The sequence below is a fragment of the Amblyomma maculatum genome, chromosome 6 (genome assembly GCF_055883805.1).
Source record: "Amblyomma maculatum isolate TAMU_Amacu chromosome 6, ASM5588380v1, whole genome shotgun sequence".
In the NCBI taxonomy this organism is placed as follows: domain Eukaryota; kingdom Metazoa; phylum Arthropoda; class Arachnida; order Ixodida; family Ixodidae; genus Amblyomma; species Amblyomma maculatum.
The window spans coordinates 16,189,407-16,211,030 of record NC_139349.1 but is presented as its reverse complement, the minus strand read 5'-3'; the positions used below and the strand labels follow the sequence as shown (position 1 = coordinate 16,211,030).

Below are 21,624 nucleotides of genomic sequence, written 5' to 3'. Positions count from 1 at the left end.
TTCGCGTTCAGAAACAGCGTGCCTGAGGGCGCATGTGAGGTCGCTTGATGAGGAAGGGAAAGGCACGCTCAGAGAGGAGGATAAAACACAAGCAAGAAAACAGCAAGAGGCCATGGTCGTATTCATTTGAGCTTGTTTGTATTTGTTCTTCCTGTTTTTATTGTTGCGTGTCACACGTCACAGGACCCGACGTCAGGCGTGCCGTGTGACAGCTCCATTTGCCTGTGGGTGCGCCGGCAAGAACGTCGCACCTTGTCGAGGGAGAAAATAAAAGGATAAAAAAATGCCAGCTGCGGTAGTTTGTCGCGTCACACGACGTTCGTTTAGTGAATTAGAGCGTGAATTCTGTGACGCCGAGAGAACGGGATGTGTAGAGCGGAAGCAGAAGGATTTGGTGCAAGGTCCTGAAGCACAAATGCCCTCAGGCGTACGTGTGCAGGCAGACAAAACGTAAACGAGAACACCTTAATTTCACGCAGGAAGTGAATGATTCTATGCATCGCTGAGACGTATACTTTCCTTTTCTTTATAACTAATTCTTCCGTGAACAAACTCATTCCTTATGTCACCTTTATTGCACTGTAAATAAACATTAAATTTTGGCCCTGTCCCTTGCCTCTGACAGGGGTTAATTGCCAGGATTCAATAAACTAAAATAAAACATCTTATGGCAGAGAGTAAATTTAGAATCCTTGGTGAAGTGAACAGATTAGTTTTGCCTTTTATATTACTTTTGGGCAGCCTCACCATAATATATGCCACTGTATTAGGTCACTACTCCATCGCCCCACACCAACATCCCGGCGTGTTGAACTGCCACTATCTCAAGCAGTGTTTTGCATGCCACCGTCATCATCAACTTCCATCCACGCGGAATCAATCCAGAACACACTGCTGTCGCATCGACCCTTTAAAGTGTGCTAAGCATAGTGCCTACCACCAGGGCCTCCGTGTCCATAGATTTCGCTGATATTTGTCTAAAGCCTTCTTATACTTGAAAAACAAGCATCGATCCGAAGCCCCAGGCTCACCACGTTTGCCAAGGTCGAAGAGGGTGGAAGTTACGGGGCTGGACAAGTGTGTTCTAGAGAAGTAAATCTCCAAACTAAAGTAAATCTCCAAACTGAATTAAATAAGGGAGTAAGTAATTGTTAGCGTCCATAAGGAAGTAAATAATGCAATAAGGGAGTAATTAATCGTTAGCATAACCGCACACGCAGAATTAACAGAAGCTTCAGAGTTAATTCCTTTCATTTTGACAAAGGCCGGACCCCGGCTGAAACGTCGGATTAAAGTGTTGTTATCTATATATATATATATATATATATATATATATATATATATATATATATATATATATATATATATATATATTGAGAAAGGCAGGGCTCCTGCCGAAACGTCGACTACAAATAAACTTGGAAACAGTATGAAGCAATTTTTCACCATATATATATATATATATATATATATATATATATATATATATATATATATATATATATATATATATATATATATATATATATATATATATATATATGGCAGGAAAAAGATCAATCACGTGCTGCACTCGCTTCCTGAGTCGATTTTCATTACTATTGTGCTTGAGGGAAACTGCTGTGGAACATAAACACGGAAACATTTTCTCAATGCCCCATAATTAAAGTTCAGCGAATCTGGCTCGGAGAGCGCTTGTTCTAATTTATTGACTGACAGTAAGCATATGGCGATGCATTCAGTCTTGCTTGCCTAGAAGCTCCTTTATTTACGTCCGTGCCTGTTCTCGCTTCATTACTGCGCTATGAAGAAATGGCATGCAGAAGAGCGCGCTGTTGACGACCTAATTGAACAATAATAGAGTCGAACGTTGAGCTAGTTGAAGCACACACAAACACGCAGCGTTGTCCTTGTGTTTGTGTGTGCTTCTTATGTTTTGTGTTGTTACCTGCTTTGCCGCCTTCTTCGAAGAGACCTAATTGACTTCGTGGACTTCGAGGACCCCACACGCCGGGCTATTCACTCGTTTATATTCCGCCTGATTGACCTATGGAGGGCGGGGATGGTAGGGTAGGATGTATGCAAGTGGCGATTCGGTAATTAATTGCTGACGATGCCAAATGTTGGATGTGATGAAAGAAGTGGAAGTGTGTTTCGCGCTTAACATTGCTCACTGAGCCGCTCGCTAGATGACGTGTGTGCACGAGGCCCAGTTAATTGAATGTCAAGTGTTAAAGGTACAAACCAATCGTCATCTGAAACATACTTCCTGGCACTGAGTTATCTTCGATTTCTTGCAGCAACAATCAGAGAAAGTCAGCCGTTGTCGGCAGGTACATACATACATACATACATACATACATACATACATACATACATACATACATACATACATACATACATACATACATACATACATACATACATACATACATACATACATACATACATACATACATACATACATACATACATACATACATACATACATACATACATACATACATACGTACGTACGTACGTACGTACATACATACATACATACATACATACATACATACATACATACATACATACATACATACATACATACATACATACATACATACATACATACATACATACATACATACATACATACATGCATGCATGCATGCATGCATACATACATACATACATACATACATACATACATACATACATACATACATACATACATACATACATACATACATACATACATACATACATACATACATACATACATACATACATACATACATACACGCACTCGTGTGTGTGTTGTCGCGTCTATTTACCGCGGAGGCAGACGAGACGCAGTCTTGAAACTGAAGGAGTGGCCCGACGAGTCTGTCCTTCTCTGCGGTTGATAGAGCGGGAATCACATCGAGGTCGAAGTTAGGCGTTTGGCTGGCAGATGTGTTGGTCTCAAGAACAAAGAAGTCATGAGCTGCTTCTGCGACACCTTCAAAGTTGGCTACCGTGATGCCTTTAGCGATGCGTCGGTGTGAGTTCCCGAAGTTCGTAATCAGCACGTGCGCTAGAGCGTTGACCAGATGAACTATACCGCGTGCAACAAAGACGCCACGATGTAATGAAGCTGTGTGTTCTGTTCGGCAACGCCGGTAGCACAGAATTGGTCGTCGCACCTGACTGTAACGAGAGCAGACGAATGTGGCGGCATGGATACATCCGTGTTAACGATGCGTAAAGGTGCGTGGCGTCGTTCGGAGTTAGCGGTCGTCGTTTCAGGCGTCGAAAGCGTGACAGTACGGCGAGGAAGAATAATAATGGCCCAATGCTCACGTAAAAATGTCCATGCTGAGTATGAGGTCCTTGCGGCAGTGCGGCAGGGTAACAAAAACGGCTGCAAATGCTGAATCGGCGATGGTTACTCAGGCAGTGCACCGTCCGATCGGTGTCATAAAGTGACCGCCAGCAGCACGAATTTGCGGCCCCAGCCATTCAGTTTTCCCCTTGGAGAGCCGATTCGCGAAATTCTTGGTTATTATAGAGAAGTCTGCTCCAGTGTCTAGCAAAGCGGTCACTGGGTGGCCATCGACGAGAACGGGAAGGTCGGCGCTAAAAACGTGATCGGCATGAGGTGGATTCGGAGTTTCGGGTTCATGCGGTGGCGGCGGCATCGTAGTCACAGCATCGGGCTGAGTCGTCACAGGGGGGGTGTCTTCTGAACATAGATTCCGTTCACCAGCAACCTGCCCCCCCCCCCCCCATCCCCCTCCTCCCCTGAGGTCGCCGCCTTCAGACAACGTTGAATGAGTATTGCGTCAGTACTACGTTTGCTTGTACGCAAGCAAGGTGTCTCATGTTTCAGCGACCAACAGCGTTATTCCCCAGGAAGACTCGCACCCCGCTACTCATTGCAGTTATAATTTATTGCCGATGCTTCATTAGAGTTAAGTAATTACTGGGGGTTTAGGGTTCAGTTAGGTGTGCGGCGAAGGAGAGTTTTTTGTTGCAGTCTGCACTCGTCAGGAAAGATAAATAAATTTGGAGTCATTTCACTGAATAGGTCTGTTCAGACACAGAAAATATTGGGCGTAATCGCCCAAGCTGAGTCCGTCTCTCACCCATGATTACTAAAGCCAGGGAAATGGAAGGCTATGGATGGTGTGGAAACGTAGACAGGGACACAGAAAATGGATTGCTAGACGCTTGTATAGAAAAGAGACCGCTGGAAAAAGGCATCTTTTTTTCTTATGTGGGGGTGATACAGTTATCAGTGAGGAGATATTATGTTCAAAGAAAGACGACATGTCGGTTAGTCATAGGTTTATCATACATCTGAAGAAAAGTTTCAAACTTAGCCCTTGGTATCTACCAGTAGCGTCGCTTGCTCGGCTTGTTGGTGTGCAGTTTATAAAATTGGGAAAGAAATCGCATCAAGAGGCTAGGCAGCCTACTTTCGTGACAACTCTACCAAGACACCACGTTTTTTTTGTGCAGTAAAAGGAAGGCTCTGTTCATGAGGTTCCTTGGCATTAAAGCGCGCACCAGGGACGCAGCACCCAATTTTTCACCAACAAGTGTGAAGTGGTAAGGCTGAAAGCTTTTTATTGCTGCGTCTCTACCTACATGGTCAAAACAAAGCAGGAGGCAAACCATGGAATTTCTATCTGCAAAGACGCTATATTATCTGGTACGTCTGCATCTCGGAATTGTGCATGTATGTCTAACCTAGCACCACGGAAATGTTGCTTGCTGCCTCAGCCATTCGACTCACCTTCTCTCGCCATCTACTGCTTATAGCACGCCAGGCTAGTTCTTACTTGAGCGTACGAGATTCCAGGGTTAGTGTAGCATAATACGGAGCAAATAAACCAATGCGGGTTAAATGAGCGTAAAAAAGCCCTTTGTGACGTCCGTATAATTAAGCACCTGGATTAGCGCCCTCCTTGCTGAAGGCTGAGAAAGAGCGAATTCCACACAATGGTGATTTTTTTTTGAACTCCTTCAAGAGCCAGGAGGATACATGGTCCGAACAAGGTGCGCTTACAGCAGATACACATTCCAGAAACGCAGGTGTAAACACTATCGCCGTTTCTGCCAGCGAGCAAGGAGCCAGCCAGCTTGCTTTACCTCCGCGAGCACACAAGCTGCCTGCCTGTTGCCTTTGCGAGCTCCTTATGTTCACCTGCTGCTCCTAATTGCAGTGGGTCCATGGCAACTTGGAGGGCTGTAATAACTTTGTGGAGGGTAAAGGAAAGAAGAAGGGATAGGAAGGCCGTGGCAGTATAAATAATTCCCCCTTGGCTGCGCTGTTATATAGCGCAGCTCACCAGGCACAACGCAAAAGTCCCCTGTAAATCACCGTTGTCACGACTGTTGCCTACATGAAGTCGTCGTTTTATTTTCGCCTCAGTACGCGGAGTGTGCTACCAAAGAACTGTACCTATAAGGAGAAGGAAAGAAAAATTAAACGTTTGATGCGCTTGACGCCTTTGCTTTCTTGAGTTCTCGACAAACGACACCAGTTTTGAGAAAAGAAAACACCAAATGCAGAGGCGAGTTGACGTTAAGGTTCCGTGTCGGTCACTACGTGCCACGCGCAAATTAACTCTCCAGTTATATCGAAGAAAACTCACACCACCGCAGCGGTAACTTCGCCAGGCAAACACGGCATTAGAAGAAATAAGCAAACGCAGCACTTGCTGCGCTTGTCAGTATATATAGGGGAGCCGGATGGCCCCCAGGAAATGTGTTTTCCGCAGCCTGACTCGAAGCCTACCAGTCTCATCTTAAGCAAGCGACGCCAAATTTTTCTGCTTACGTGGACGGCTCGTATGAAAGTTCGGCAGCTCGTGAGAGCAATCTGCGCCGAGTGCAATCTAACAAAATCACAGCACACTGACTCCCGAACAAATTTGCACGCTGACCCCCGAAAAAATTTGCGAAACAGAAATTGGCCGCTTTAAGCTGATAGTAACGAAACGAAAGAGCGCAGAAGCATTCACAGCAGCTTGTCTATCCTGGAAACAGCATATGCATTTAGATAGCTGAGTTACTATTGCCGCGTAGTTCGGTTTCTTCCGCTCCACGATTCTGCGAACACTCTGGCTGACTGGAACTCACTGGAAACTGTGTTTGGAATACGACGTGTGGCGCACCTTTGCGGGCACGTGCGGCTGTGGGTGCGCGTTTTCTGCCTGTGCAGATTTGTATGAATTCCTTCTCTTTCTCGGGAAACCATGTTGATCTGGAGTTCTTAGCAATGCTGATTTTATAAGTACATGGCTCTTGAAACTGCGCCGGGCTTGTGGCCGCAAAGAATTGAGGTGGAGATACGAAGGTTAGTAAACCCATTAGCTGCAGTTTTGTTTTGGCAACTGCCGTAATGGAAGAATGAGAAAGTTCGAGCACTGTTCCTTTACCGTCACATGACAACGCGCAACATGCGGCTGTCTTTGTATTTCAGAACCACATAAATAAGTTTGACAACTGCGACTAGAATGAGACCTCGCCATCAAGAGCAGAACCAACGGTGGTAGATGCTTACTGATTGTATACCAGCCTATTTATTCTCATCAGATTTGCTTGACGGCAAAATCAAGTTTCAGTCTTGAATAGGCCAAGAGAACAGTCACGCCGCCATGTTCAAGCGGTGAGCGAAAGTTGTAGCGCATAGTTTGATATGTTCAGGTCCAGGCATGACTTTGGAAATGCTAGACATAGAACTTAAACAAACAAACAAACAAACAAACAAACAAACAAACAAACAAACAAACAAACAAACAAACAAACAAACAAACAAACAAACAAACAAACAAACAAACAAACAAACAAACAAACAAACAAACAAACAAACAAACAAACAAACAAACAAACAAACAAACAAACAAACAAACAAACAAACAAACAAACAAACAAACAAACAAACAAACAAACAAACAAACAAACAAACAAACAAACAAACAAACAAACAAACAAACAAACAAAAAACATTTGTACTTTACCTCGCTGTAGATTGCAGGGCGCAAGCATGGAATGTACTATAGGAAAACACATTCTACCCTAGCATATTCTAGGACGCTCCACAGATTGCAGTAGCGTGTTATACAGAATAGCAATCGGGACTTTGGCTTCTGCACGGTCCGCCTAATTCAACCGCTCTCCTGCCCACTGAAACCGGGCTGTGCGCACGACCTCCTTGGCTCCTCTTGATGCTACATCAGCCGCTGTCAAAAGTTTGTGTGCAAGTTGAAATGCGCATCGTTCGGGCGGCATTTTGAAGTGTAAAATCGGCGTAAACGACGGTGAATACGACGACTAGGTAACCACAGTAACACGTGCGATAACCAGTTAGAATCCACAGCGCAAGAAAATGTGGCGATAGCCATGATGTGAAACACGTCGACCGACTCCGGACTCAACAGTGGGGTCCGGTTTGACTTGACATCGTTGGGTAAAATATTATTGCCTGATTGAAAGTCCTCAATTACATGTTGAGAACTTTCTGTGTTGGAGAGATTGTTCGCTACATGGAAGAGTCGTATAATGGATCGATATGCCCAGCAATAGCGCTCGACAAAATCTCTGTTTCTGGAGCTTTGGGCTATAGTGGTGAGTTTCATAGGAAATCGTAGGAAGAAACACATGATTGCTTACCACGGCTCATGCGTGGTCCTCCCACGGAACATTGATGTGCGTGTTCGCAGTCGAGTATACAAGGGCATGACGGCGTCATATTACGCGGTTCGGTTGGTTGAAGCAATAGTAGGTTGTGAGGTTTCTTATTGTTTAGTTTCTGCACCAAATAAAGAAGAAATCTGGCGGAGATGGCTGTACGGTTTTAGGCATCAGAGAACAAAGCTGCTGTGTTCGCTCTGAAGGGGCTCAGAATCATGCTCTTAGATGTTTTTTTTTTTAGTTAAATGCCATCTGTACTAAAGAAGGTGGTAGTTTTCGGGTGCTTCATGTTCGGCTCCATTACCAAGTTCATGTCTAGCTTCATATTTGGCATCATGTTCGGCTTCACGCTCAGTATCACGTTCGACGCAGTTCCCTGAAGATTTACGCATGTATACGCCGAGAATGGGAGGTTTAGGACCTAAACACATCTCACGCTTGAAAGAGTTGTTTCTAATGCAACATCATCATCTCTGAACACGCGTGTGAAACACAGTCTTCCAGTTTCATTCCAAATTTTCGTCTTCTTTTAATGTTTCACACAGCTTCGTCATTGCAAGAACAAATTTTCTGGCGTTGTTATAGAAACAATATAAACGTGCTCCATCATATATTGTATCCGTTTTGTGAATACAAACGTAATGAAATGCCATATTGATGCAAGGGTGCATCGCATCAAAGGAGCCACTCCACGGCCCGATGACTGAGTGGCTTTCGAGCCAGCTTCAGTAAGGTTAGAGGTTTCTTCTTTCTGCCTACCTGGCGAGTTAAGTGCGCTTGCGAAAATATAGACATCGAAAGACGTCTTATTCTGAACAACATTTCATCAATGAAAATAGCAGTCCCTTGACCGATTATCGAATATAACCCTCTACTTGGTGCCGATTGATGCGCACATTTGATCTTTATTATTTACCACTATTCTTGTTGGATAACTTTGAACAGTGCCATAGTTAATGTCCTTTCTCACACTTGCGCAATTTTGTTTTCTCTCTCTCATTCTCAGTAACGTCAGCTCCTTTCGGCCAGTTCCCGTTATGGCACCTTTCTCCTGTATCCCATACCCTCTTCATAGGTTGTCGCCACTGAAGATGAAGGCACAGTTTATTCCTGCAATCATTTGTTAGTTCTCAGTATCACGTGAGAAGCGGTGCGCGTGCGCTATAAAGATTCGTTATTGGCATGCTCGCTTTACCTATCGTACGCCCGAATATTAATATTTTATTATTTTGTAAGCTGGAGGCAGTCAAGTTGTGTTCCTACGGTCTGAATTCTTTATGCATTGGACATGTGGTGTTTGTGCACTCATATAACTTGGTGACCAATGGGTGTTCTTCGATATTAGAAATAGTAACGTTGGCAGCTTGTGCTTAAGAACAACGGTCTCCTTCGAGAGATCGCGATATATTGCAGTTCCCATATGCCTGTTTGCCAGATGTAACGAAATACATGAGAAAATATTTTGGGAATCGATTACTGTCATGAGATGGACAGAGCGAGATGAAAACGAACCCAGTTTGCGAGGATGTATTAATCACTTGATATTTTAAATAAAGTGTGGAGATTTATTGCTCTAAATTAAATACTGAACGGTGACAGAATCATTTTCATTATTGGAGTCCGAGCTGCCAGGTTATTCATGCTGATTTCAAAGGACGAACACCATAACATCAAATCCTGATGTTTGAAGCTTTAGGAAATTGTGATGACCTCTACATCTTCCTTCACACTCAGAATCGGTCCCTTTTACCAATGGTACTTGCGCAGAAGGTATTGCATGCCCGGTATTTTGTTTTGTTTTTGCTTGCTTTATAGCATTCCTTTCTAACGCACTCATACGTTAGAGTGACGATACCGTCAACCGAAGGCTGCTCTCTATTTTAAGAACCACAAGCGGTTATCACAGCAGCCTCTACGCAATTCGGGTTTATGTGCAGCATTATCAATGCTCCTTTCTGTATCTAGAACTGCAAGCGTTCCCGGCTATGCAAAAGCATCGAAAGCAGCAGTACGCGTTATATTCCAAAAGAGCTGTTTACTGCAGGCTAAAATGCAGACTTTCTGAGCATTATAAATGATGTCATAAATGTTTCGTGGCTTCGCGGTAGATGTCGGTGAAGTAAAAAAACTGAGACGAAATAAAAAAAAAGAACTCTAAAATTTAATGCAACACATTGAGCTGTGTCTGTGATTACGATGGATTATTTGGGGCTCTCGTTTTGTACAACGCCAAAGAGATCTTTATGTTTCTCGGAGAGTAACGACAAAAAAAAAAAATGCTTCGTTTGCAATTTCCAGTAAGATTTGATGCCAGTGAATGCATAATCCTTTTTGGCGCTTTTTGCACTACTCCTTGAAACTGAGGTTTCAGCCAGCACCATATGGAATTCATTCACCTCAGTTTTAAGAAGAATGCTTGGGCGCGCAATACCATGCTTACCAACCAAGTTTTGCTATTCGATACATGTTACAAGGTGGGGGCCGCTTGCACGACCGCTCAGTTCAGCGTAAATCTAGCTGAGCGAAATGTTTTTCTTCGAGTACGCTCGTTTCGTAACGTTCAATATGCGCGTCCTTTAAGACCCAAATAAACGCCTTGCTTGGTACAGATACCTGCACTACCGTGTCCAAAAAAAGCGTTCCCTTTCAGAATGTGAGGTACAGGACTTTGCGTAACACAAGCTGCAACAAACACGCTGCTCGTAGCACTATAGTAAACAGACCACAAACCCAGATTGAGCAATACGTTACACCCCCTTCCCCAAAATCAAGCTGGAAAGTGCATCTACGCGAACCAGCAAGAGGGCCAACAAGAGAGTCGGGGATGGAAGCCGCCTGCGCTGTAGCGTCATACTCTTAAAAGCGTCATGTGAACGTACCCCCCCCCCATCCTCTGACTTCTCTTTCTCCGTGCTGTCAAGAGCGACTCCACCAAAAATACTTCAGTTACCGAAGCACGTGACTTGATCTCGCTTTCATAATTTCTCTCGAAGTCTGCATTTACGCCACGTCGTTGAGGCGAGCAGGTCGAACTGTATTGTTTGTTGTCTCAAAGGTTCTCGCTCACCCAAAATTTACATTCGGTTTTTACAAACATTCGAAAATAAACGCATAGCATTGATATTGGCGAACGCTGTCTAGAAACGTTAGCATCTGGACGGTGGATCGGACTGCCAAGAGACAGGTGCCGACCCCAGTAAAGGACATAGCGGTATCATCATAATAAATCGTTAGCAAATATACAAACAATATTGGTAAGTGGAAGCGTGGTGCAATGTTCATTGAGGCAAGTAATTTGAGAGCTACGTTCGTTAAAATGATTCATTGAAATTTACGGTGTGCCGACGAAAAGTCATGGAGACCCTCAGGGTCTTAATAAGCAACCTTTCATATATGTCATCATGACAGCATAAGTGTAAATCTTAACTGTCCTCTATGCCGTAAGTCCGTTATGCCTAGTGGCACGGGCAGAGGCACATTATTTTATGTTTTTTTTTGTAGCCTCACCATAATATATGTCCTCTATCCGTAAGTCATATATCGGCATACTATGTAGAGAAACCAGAGCTTAAAGCCTGGCTCTATCGGAGGAGCGAGAGGATCTCTAGTAGTTCGAGTACAAGTGGCGAGGGACATAAACAGGGACGCCATGCTTTGGTAGTAGGCTTGACGGCATCGGGCGTCATCGCAATAAACGAAGAGCCGGCACTTCTAACATTTAAAGAATATTATTCGCAAAACCACTGTTTTACAGGACTGTCGACATCGTGCACACAGGTTGCATTTCTGAACAATCTCGAAAGGCCAGTGCGACGGAGACGTTCTAAAAGCAAATAAATGTAAACATCTTTACAACAAGTACAGTTTTTACAAAAAGTGCGACCTTTCATTAAATTAAAAGTAAACAAAGCAGAGAAGGAATCTACTAAAATTTCTCACCTGAATGAGATAAAAATGAGCGCAAATATTACCCCACAAAGGTTGATTTGCTTTTCAAGGATTCCAACGATCTTCCCTTGAGGTCTAATATTGAAAGCCTCGCCTTGACCCTAAAGCGAAGTGAAACGAGACATGCTAGCGCGCACAGTTCGACTTTGGCCAAATGAGCTGAGCTGGCTGCACATTTATTTTCGTCCATAAGTGTCCTAATATTATTACAACTGTTTAAAGAGGTTTAAGATCATCAGCTGCCTTATGGAATGGACAGATACCATCCACAAACTTTAATCTGGTGTCTGCTGCTTTGTCCACTGGAAAACGTACCTTGTCTAGGAGCCGCATTGCAAGGTTACGATCCGAATATTCAAGAAATGCGTTCAGGTTGCGAGAACCGAGCAAAAGCGATATTTCATTATAGGTACATCAATTGCATTTTTTTTATCGGAAATGAACCGGCACTCGCAGACGTAACACGAGGTCTCTATCCTATCTCTTGAGCTAACAGCGCCACTAGGTCTTCGAGATCAATCTGCATGGAGTGATTGCAGCGCAAAGCGGGTGCCCTGCAGCTACCTAAACTACGGTCTCAGAAGCAGCAGCCAAGGCTCAGAAGCGCTCTCACGTTAAGTTTGTGGACAGCTGTACAGGCAAAGTGAGAGTGCACTGTCTAATTTATGGAACTGGCTCAGGATAACTAACCTTCGGTTTCAATGTTTCATTTTATATACTGTTGGGCCGTTATTGAAGTGCTATCCCGTGAGTGAGCTTGAAACATGCACCACATGCTAATGTTCAGAGAAAAGTTTCATGAATCTTAAAGCTGAATCTGAGCTGTACAGGTTTAAGCCAATATGTTAGCATCCCGCCATGCGAAAATTATGACAGTGGGCGTTCATTAAAAAAACAACTTTCCCATAATCGCCGCCGGAACCGTGACTTCCACTGCTGCCTTCATTTCCACTGACGTTTTTGTTACTGCTTTAATGATCGAAGAAAAAATTGTGTCATAACACAAAAATATACAACATACCTCAAGATATGAAAAAATCGAAGTATGCACTGTTTTAAATATCAGGTTTTATAAAACAACATAAATATAGCACCACATTTGCAGGTATTTTATTTAGTAGGTGCTATATAAGGAAGAAGTTGGAGAAATGACACTATAGACGCACTCTTCTTTGCATAGAACACAATGGATCCTCGTTGGTCAGTCAGGGCGTTGCGACATTCTCAGTCGTCGTCCTCAGTAAGCTCGTCACTTGCCGTCGCGCTGTGCTGCACGCGTTGCCGTACTTGAGTCTCAGCGACGACTTCTTGCGTGTACAGGCTCCCCGCAACCGATTGTTGGCGCGAAAGCTCAACTGTCGGCCTAGAAGGCATGGAGATTGCGACGAGGCTACCGCTGCCGCACTCTTGGAGCTTTAGACAAGGAACAAGTGCTCTAGATTGAACCAGTCCTGCTCGAGCACCTTCATATCGGACCCCACGTCCGCTGGTAGCGTGCTCTCCTTCGTTACCGCCACTTACAGTGACGTTTCTACTGGTGCTTTCTCTGCGATATTCACTATAGCTTTGTCGACCAGTCCCAACTCCATATCTGCCACCACTTTCACTCACGCCCGCACTTTGGCTTCCATGAGCAGCAGCATTGCCACCCGTATGACGACCTCCATAGCCACCACCATGGCCGCCACCGTAGCCGCCACCATAGCCGCCACCATAGCCCCCGCCGGAGCCGCCGCCGTAACCCCCTCCGTAACTGCCACCGGCACCGCGGTTCTCACTGCTTCCTTCATTTCCGGTCACGTTTCTGGTATTGCTTTCACTACTATAATCTATATCACCTCGCCGGCTGTTTTCGATGTCACTATCGCTATTACCTCTGCTCACGCCCCTACTTCGACTTCCATAATCTCCACGGTATCGGCCCTCCTGGCGGCTTCCATGGTTACCTTCGTAGTGACCTCGGTAGCCGCCGCCATATCCCCCACCATATCCCCCACCATAGCTTCCATTGTAGCCGCTTCGAAAGCCACTTCGGTACTCACTGTCGCCGATGTCACTATTTCTGCTGAGATTTCTGGGACTACTTCCTCGTCCACTTTCTCGGTTACTCCAGCTCTCGCTTCCAGCTCCATATCTGCCGCCTCTCCTGCCTGCGTATTCAGTTCGGCTTCCAGTTCTACTGTCACTTTCGCCAGCTCTCACGTCCGCACTGCTCCTATAACCCCCACCGTAGCCCCCTCCATAGCGGCCTCCGTAGCCACCCCCATAACCACCCCTATAGTGACTTCCAGAAGCACCGACATGACCGCTATTGTTGCTGCTACTGTCTCCGCTGCTGCTTCTCCACACAACACTTTCGCTGTCGTTCCGCGTCTCACTGATACCTGTAATTCCTCGTCCATATCCACCAGAAGTTCCCCCTGCAGTTCCTCCACCGTATCCACCGCCACTTCGCATTTCAGTGTTTTCTTCGCCACCGCTCCCACCCGTTCTCCAGGTCCGATAACCACCACCATAACCGCCTCCATAGCTACCACCATAGCCGCCTGCATACCGACCTTCATAGCTACCTCCAGAAACATCACCGTGATCACTTGCACCGCTGCCGCTGGTTCTGGTAGCATTTCTGCTGATACTCCATCTGAGGATTTCGCTCTCATTTCGTCGGTCAGTTCCGCTTCTATATCCACCTCCACTGCCACCTCCATATCCGCCACCGCTTCCGCCTCCACTTCCACCTCCAGATCCACCGCCACTAACTCCTCCGCTTCCACTTCCGATTCTACCTTCGTATCCACCACCACTTCCACCGCCATAACCTCCGCCGCTTCCGCCTCCATACCCACTACCGCTCCCGCCGCCGCTCCCGCCGCCGCTTCCGCCACCGCTTCCGCCACCGCTTCCGCCACTGCCTCCGCCACCGCTTCCGCTACCACTTCCGCTGCCACTTCCACCCCCGCTTCCACCACCGTACCTGCTGGTGCTTCGTGCTCCGCTGTCACTTCCTCTACCACTCATTTCTGCACTGTGGCTTTCGAATCCGCCACTAAAGCTTCCTCCATAGCCTCCTCCGTAGCCACCTCCGTAGCTGCCGCCGTAGCCACCGTAACTTCCAGTTCGCGTGTCACTGAAGGCACCACCGTAGCCGCCTCCGTAGCCTCCTCCATAGCCACCACCATAGCCACCACCGTATCCGCCGCCGTAACCACCTCCGTATCCGCCACCGTAACCGCCTCCGTAGCCGCCTCCGTATCCGCCACCGTAACTACCGTGGTGTCCAGCAGTCGCGCTGATGGCACCTACAGAACTTGATACATGGGTTGCTTGATCCTCTCCAGTCAAGCCCCGGTGAGCATTTTCAGGGTTATCTTCCCAAGGCCACCATCTGACATGTCTTCGGAAAAGGCTGTATCCCGACGCGACTCCCAAGGTCACGCCGAAATAAATCAGAAACTGAAAATAGAACGACATACAGAGTAAGACACCACGAAGCACGAGTTTTCGCTTTGTCTCGAACGTTTCTTGAAACTTTGTTTCCTTCGACACTTCGACACTTGTACTTTCGCTAGAATATTCATCCTTGTGCGCACAGCAAATGTTTCTGCGTTCTCCTAACGGCTCGCCCTTTTCATATTATTACAGATTTCCCTGGATCTTTTTTATACGTGCTTGCCACCATTCCATTCTGATATAATAGTACATTCTTAAATAGGTTTGGTACTTCCTCTCACGATAATGAACAGCTCATCCACTATATATTTGGCTGAATCAGAAGCCACACACAAAAGGAAAAAAAAAAAATCATCAAGAAGCAAGAGAAGCGAAAAGTAGTAATGTTTTAGGCCGAATGATCTTTCTAAATCTTTTTAGAAGGAACCTAATTTTCCAAGTAGACGAAAAGACTGAATGGTGCCATCCCGTTCATTTTCAAAGGTTTCTGTGTTCATTTAATGCCCTAGTTAACACTAAAATGATCAAAATGATTTACGTGTCATGTTTAAACATATAAAATGTGCTGCCTTTGTGAATATATTTAAATTGTCTTTTCTGCGTTTGCGTGAATTCTTAATCGTAGTCTATTGTTTGTTCACAGAATTCTAAGAAACAATAGCGTAGAAACGCCTTGAATTCATTAAAATTAGTCCTTTAACGCAGTGCCACATCTATGATGCTGTATAGCGTCGTTTTCTTTTTTTTTTTAATCAAAAAGCACATTAATAAATGTAGATGCGTGGTTCTAGCTCACAATGATCGCGTTGCGTTGAGTTAGAAACCAGGTAGATATATTTGAAATTTTATTTCCCAATATGCTGGATAATATACGGCTGTTTCTCTTTTTAAAGCGAAAAGTATAGTTTGAGGCTGTTTGGCTCTTTTTTGTTGTTTCGTGGCTGTTTGCTGCTCTTCTTATGTGTTTTGTTTTTGTAAAATATTGCAGCTAATGTGCTTTGCTCAAGCTCATTTTGTGCAAGGTAAGCAGCCAGTAGGCATATCTTAATTCAATATACGAAATATAGGGCAGACATTTATGGATGGAGACAAACACATCACAAACGTATATGACAGTCTTAGATGGTGCATTACTGAGCACTTGTCTATGCCAAGCCCCAAAGCGCCATGCTTTGATTCTGGGAGTAGATTGGAAAAAGGCAGCTCTCATCACACCACAGCCAATCATGTCATGATCGTTGATGGTCGTCCATCAGAAGCATGTGGGCTCTAGGAGCAATAGGTGCCGCTCGCTGCAGTTGATATCGCAGCATGGAATTTAGCGGCAAAATTTTCTAATTACCCCTCCCACTTCCCCGCAAATATTCTCTGAAAGTAAGTGTTACTTGCGAAAACTATGAACCTTAGGCTTGCATTTTGGCCTTTGTGACGAGATTACAGTCATAAGCTGTCACAATCGGTTTGAATTGGCACATTCAACGCTCAGGTATCCCGCTTGTGTTTACCCGTGTAGCCTCTTTGTTTACCTCTGGTGTAAATAAAAATGATTGCGATGTTGATTTGGTTTGCATACTTAAAATATTTACAAGTCTGTCGTAAACTCTTGAGAAAGCAATTTTACCACTGCGCGATCTTTCCGTTACCTAACGTCATCTATGTAAGAGGAATAGAAAAAAACGAAATTGTGTCTTATTGCTAGGGGGGGGGGGTAAATTTAAAGACCGATCTTTTTACACGTCCCGATTGGCCACTGTCAGCGCTATTCAGTCGACATTCTTTGAACTAGCTGGGAACACGAAAACATTATTTCGTTTCAAATACATGGCTAAAATATATTGTTCGTACTCTTAGCATTTCTCATGCTCTAGCGAGCACATGGAATGGGCTGATGAGGCACAGCATTGCTAGCCTGCGTTCCTATTCTTGAATAATTTGCGTCCTGGTCATCCTGCCTTTATTCAGGCTAGCGGAGAATGGCCAAAAGTAGAAAAAAAGAACAAATTTTCTTGTCCCGTAGAGCGAAACAAATAACGGCCCACTTGCGTTTTCTAAACGGTTGAACACCGAAAAGGAGCCAGCTATCATACATGGTAGTAATTGAATTACAGTAATGAAATTGCTGTAATTTAATTACTTTCTCGGTAATTTGTAATGTAATGAATTCCTTTTTCGGGGTGGTAATTTAGCAATGTAATGAATTACTTTTTGGCAATAATTTCGCAGCAAAAGTAATTAATTCCTTTCGAAGATACTTTTACTAAAATTCGCCACTACTCCTTCAATAGAGGACTAAGTAGAGTGCCGCAAAAGCAGGAACGGCGTGCGGCAAGAGAAGCCAGCGTAACGGATCGGCAAAGGGGGACAGAGTTGAGCAGAACAGTGCGTCTGAGACCTCAACCATTCTCCAAGCAGCAGGATACAAGGCGTCAAGGGAATGCTGCAGAGATGGTGCAAGAGGTCTGGAGCTGAAAACTAGTTTGGAGCGCGGCGTAGCGCCACTCCCTGTTGCGTCGGCTAGGGCACAGTGGTGCCTGGTTACACTTAACACCACGGGGCGAAGGAGGATTGGGGTTGGGGGAGATAGGCAGAAGGGTCCATGAAGTGAGGCACCGGGGCTTGAGCATTACTGAGCAGTGAGCACAAATGTGCCGACATCGATTCTTGGGACTGCGGAAGCAATAAATAAGCTAGCTTCTTCGGGCCCTTCAAATGGCGGAGACAGCTCCGGGCCAGCAAGACGCTGGGTTCGCCGGTCATTTCAGGACCGTTCGACCGTGTTTTCTTTTTTTTTTTTTTGCAGTAGTCTTGTTTTTGTAATGGCACGTACTGTAGGAGAGAGAAGGAATAGCTTTCTGAGACGGAATTTGGCGGGAAGACGAAAGATTGTGTGTGCGTCGCGTCTGGAGAACAAGTTGTTGTTTTGTTTACTAGCTTTGCTTAGTTTTTGCATGGGTGGAAACTAGAAAGTAATTTAAAAGTAATTTAATTACTTGGTAGAAGTAATTGTAATGTAATTTCATTACTTTTTGGGAGCAGTAATGAGTGATGTAATTTAATTACTTTTCTGTGATTTTCAGCAAAGTAATTAGTAATGTAATGTAATTCTTTTTCAAAAGTAATTTTGCCATGTATGCCAGCTATAACGCTTCTTTTCAAGGGAAGGACTGTTCTAAGGATGTTTTGTTTTTAAGTTCTTAGCTAAAAATGACCATCCACACATGTTGTGCAGTTCTCACCAAACTGAAAATAAGTATTTTGACAGAACTTGTGTTCCCGTTGCGGGTAAGAAGTATATTTTCAAATGTTCTGTTTCCGGGAGCTTCTGCTGAAAAAGAAACGAATCTTGACTGTGAACGTTCATGATGACATGTTAAAAATAGTGCGTAATTCTCCAGATCACATAGAAAACATTCGCCTGTGAAAACTAGAATAAACATTGTAAAACATGTGTCTGAAGACTCATTTCACTGACGCGTGATATGAAAATACGTTGCACAGACAGCATTAGTATAAGCCTCTCATGAGTCAGTGCCCATTCAGATGGTAGAGTACACTTTTTGTTCTGGTGTCGAGTGGAACTTCATTCTTGGAGCATGACCGAACCGTGAAACTTGCAGCCACGGCATTATTTTCTGGGTTGATGCAAATTAGAGGCAGTAAAGTTTTCTGATGCGCATTGCAATCAAGACAGGGGCTCAGCGTACACACACACACGCAACGCTTATGGACATAGAAAAGGGTTGTTCTGATGCCAGGGTGTCATTGTCTGTCGCTAAATTGTTGCACACAAGCCACCAAGAATATAATTCAAACGTGTTAGTTACTTTCAGAAGAATTCCACAGAGTGGCTACTTACGTAGCTTTATTTGTGTTCATGGGCATGGCGAAACAAATGAGCGTATAGGATGAAATCTGAAGGTGTGACGGGGGCACTGCGACTGCTTTGGGGTCCAACTCTAATTGTTCACTCATTGTAAAACAGGTAGAAGAATAGTGGCAGTACGAATTAATGTATAGATATGACAAGGAAATATCGTGGCAAAAAAGTTGAGGTTCTTTTTTTGATGGCCTATGAGCAAATGTCAACAGGCAGTATTTGCGTAAATCATGCTCGTGCTCTGAATGCGTGCTACAAGTGAAATAATATTTGTTATCAACGTAGAACATTAGGAAGCAATGCATGGGACTTATTACATGGTACTGAATAAACATCGCTTATTATATTTCAGTTTTTATTTCCTGCTCATTGCTCAAGTTTTGTGATGAGTTGGAAATGGACGTTATTGTCGTTGCATATATAAGAGCACATCGCTATTCGTAACTCAGGTTAAACTTCTTGATGGATGTTTAGAGAATATAATATTATCCATACTTTGCTGCTGGAAGGAAGTTTCCACCTGAGTAATATTTTACCCTATTATGCTTAGCATATCTTGAAGAGGCACGTCTTACAATTCATAGCACGGCAGCGTTGAAACGTAGTTTATAATGTTGAGGATGAGTAGGAGATTGATAAAATGTACGCGTACAGAGGCACATCATGAACTGATAGCGATAAGTCTCCTCCGATGCCCACAAACGAATTCAAAACACTTGGAGTGTTTTTGCAACAAAACAACATCGTGATAATTTGATAAGACCAGAAACCCGGAAAACCTTTGTGTATCGCCAGTTGAGGATCATGCAAAGTGGATCCGTAAGCGGTCCAAATAAAGCGCTATAGCGTTTCCTCCTTCGAGTTCCGCCCGTAAGAATTGAAGGCACCAGAAAGCAAACTTGATATTTTAGCATGAAACGGACAGGCGCTGCATGATGTAAGGACTCGGAAAAAGAATTTGTGCATTCATGCTTCGACTTTAACTAAACCCCTCAAAAAACAACATGACCAAAATAATATAAATAGAAACAACTATAGCCTCGCCTGGGCTGTGCAGTGGTTAGGGCGTTTGACTACTGTGCCCAAAAATGCGGATCGAATCCCGGCTTCGGCGGTCACTTTTCGGCGGAGGCGAAAAGTAAGACGCCCCTGGGCTGTGGGATGTCAGTGCATGGTAAAGAGCCTCAGGTGGTAAAAAGTTCTGGAGCCTTTCCCTAAGGCATTTCTCATAGCCTGAGTCGCTGCAGGGCGTTAAATCCCATCAACCATAAACGAAACAAACAAATATGCATTCCTGACGACTTTTTTTTTAAAGGTCCTGCTTTGTTTTGTTTCGATGTTTTCATTGCTTCGGGTAAACAACGGTAATTTTAAGAGTATGAAAATTCTTGCATAGGCAGGGCTTTCAAGGCACACTTACCGCAGTCTTCATTGACCTTCTCAGTCTGGCCGGTGCGACTTCTCCGAGCGAGCCAAATCGAGTGCTCTGTCTCGTAAAGCACTGCGAAGGATTGCAATACTGCCTATTTTTTTATTTTGACGTCGAACGTTTCTCTCGCAGTGCTCCAGTGAAGCGTTGCTCTGGGCGCCGCGCAATCTCGCCGAGACACCATGCACGCCATAACGTAAGAGCGCTGAGCTAAACTCTAGCGCCTGATAATCTCTCCCCTCGGTTGTCTCGGCCGTCGTCTCAGGTTCGGGTCTTTCAGCCCCGTTGTGAAACAGTGCGCAGTCGCTGGCTGCTCATTTCCATCACGACCTCTCACAATCTCAAGTTTCCCCTTCCCTGGAAAGCCAGGCGTTGCTCACGATAACTCTGGTGCCAAGGGGCTGGAACTGTACCTGCTGACGACATACGGTCGTTGGGCAGGCAGCCATAATTTCAATATTCGACAGCAAGGAAACGCAGCTACACTGAATGCCAACAAAAGGCATTGTTTGCGCGATAAGAAAGCCATTAGAAATGCTTTCCTGCATACTAACCGTCAACAACCGGCCATTGTCTGTCGTCTAGAACTGCAGGGTAGCGATCCCTTCAATACTCCAAAGTGGGGTGCATACGATGTGTAATTTCCTGCGCTAAACTGCAATGGGTTGTTCTTCAACCACGTATGATGAATCAGATCAACGTAGAGTCGAGAATTCGAGTTCTACGCCAGACATGGTACGTGGGCCCCACGTCTTGCGAACAGAGTTTAGTACTTTAGGAACGTGCAGATCCAGGTACGCGTGCACCGGAGAAGTTACGGTTTTGCAAACGTCCGTACAAGGTTGCCACTACCCCGGTATGGCTTTTGCTGAGGTGTGGGGTAGCGTTATCAAACGAAAGCAAGTTCATCCAGACAGACTCAATCTCCTCCATAAAGTTTTTCTTCGGAGGCGCCTCTTACCGAAGGAAAACGTTATACAAGGTCAAGCGGGGGCTCACTGGACATATTCGCAAGTGGGCGACGCTTAGGCATGGGGCCATAAGTGAGGCACTGTAACGATCGACAGAGCCTATTGATTGGAGATTAGTCTTGCACATAAGTTCATTAAATCAATTTATCTCTTTTTTATGAATCTTGCGCCATGGATTGGTCGGCCCCTTAAAGGACACTCTCAAAACGGTCGTGTGGACGAACACATCATCGTTTTTGTGTTGTAACAATTCATCAGTGAACTCTTAAGTTCACTGTTTA

At 44.7% G+C, this 21,624-nt stretch overlaps 1 protein-coding gene across 1 annotated transcript; it reads right to left on the bottom strand.

Annotated features, from left to right (window-relative positions):
* Positions 1-12,664: 12,664 nt before the first annotated feature.
* On the bottom strand, positions 12,665-20,473 carry LOC146185154 (uncharacterized). Its single transcript, XM_084606136.1, has 2 exons — positions 20,364-20,473; positions 12,665-15,069 (listed from the first exon to the last, which is right to left on the bottom strand). Exons 1-2 carry the CDS (start codon positions 20,373-20,375, stop codon positions 12,841-12,843), a joined length of 2,241 nt encoding a protein of 746 aa, XP_084462262.1. The 5' UTR covers positions 20,376-20,473; the 3' UTR covers positions 12,665-12,840.
* Positions 20,474-21,624: the final 1,151 nt, after the last annotated feature.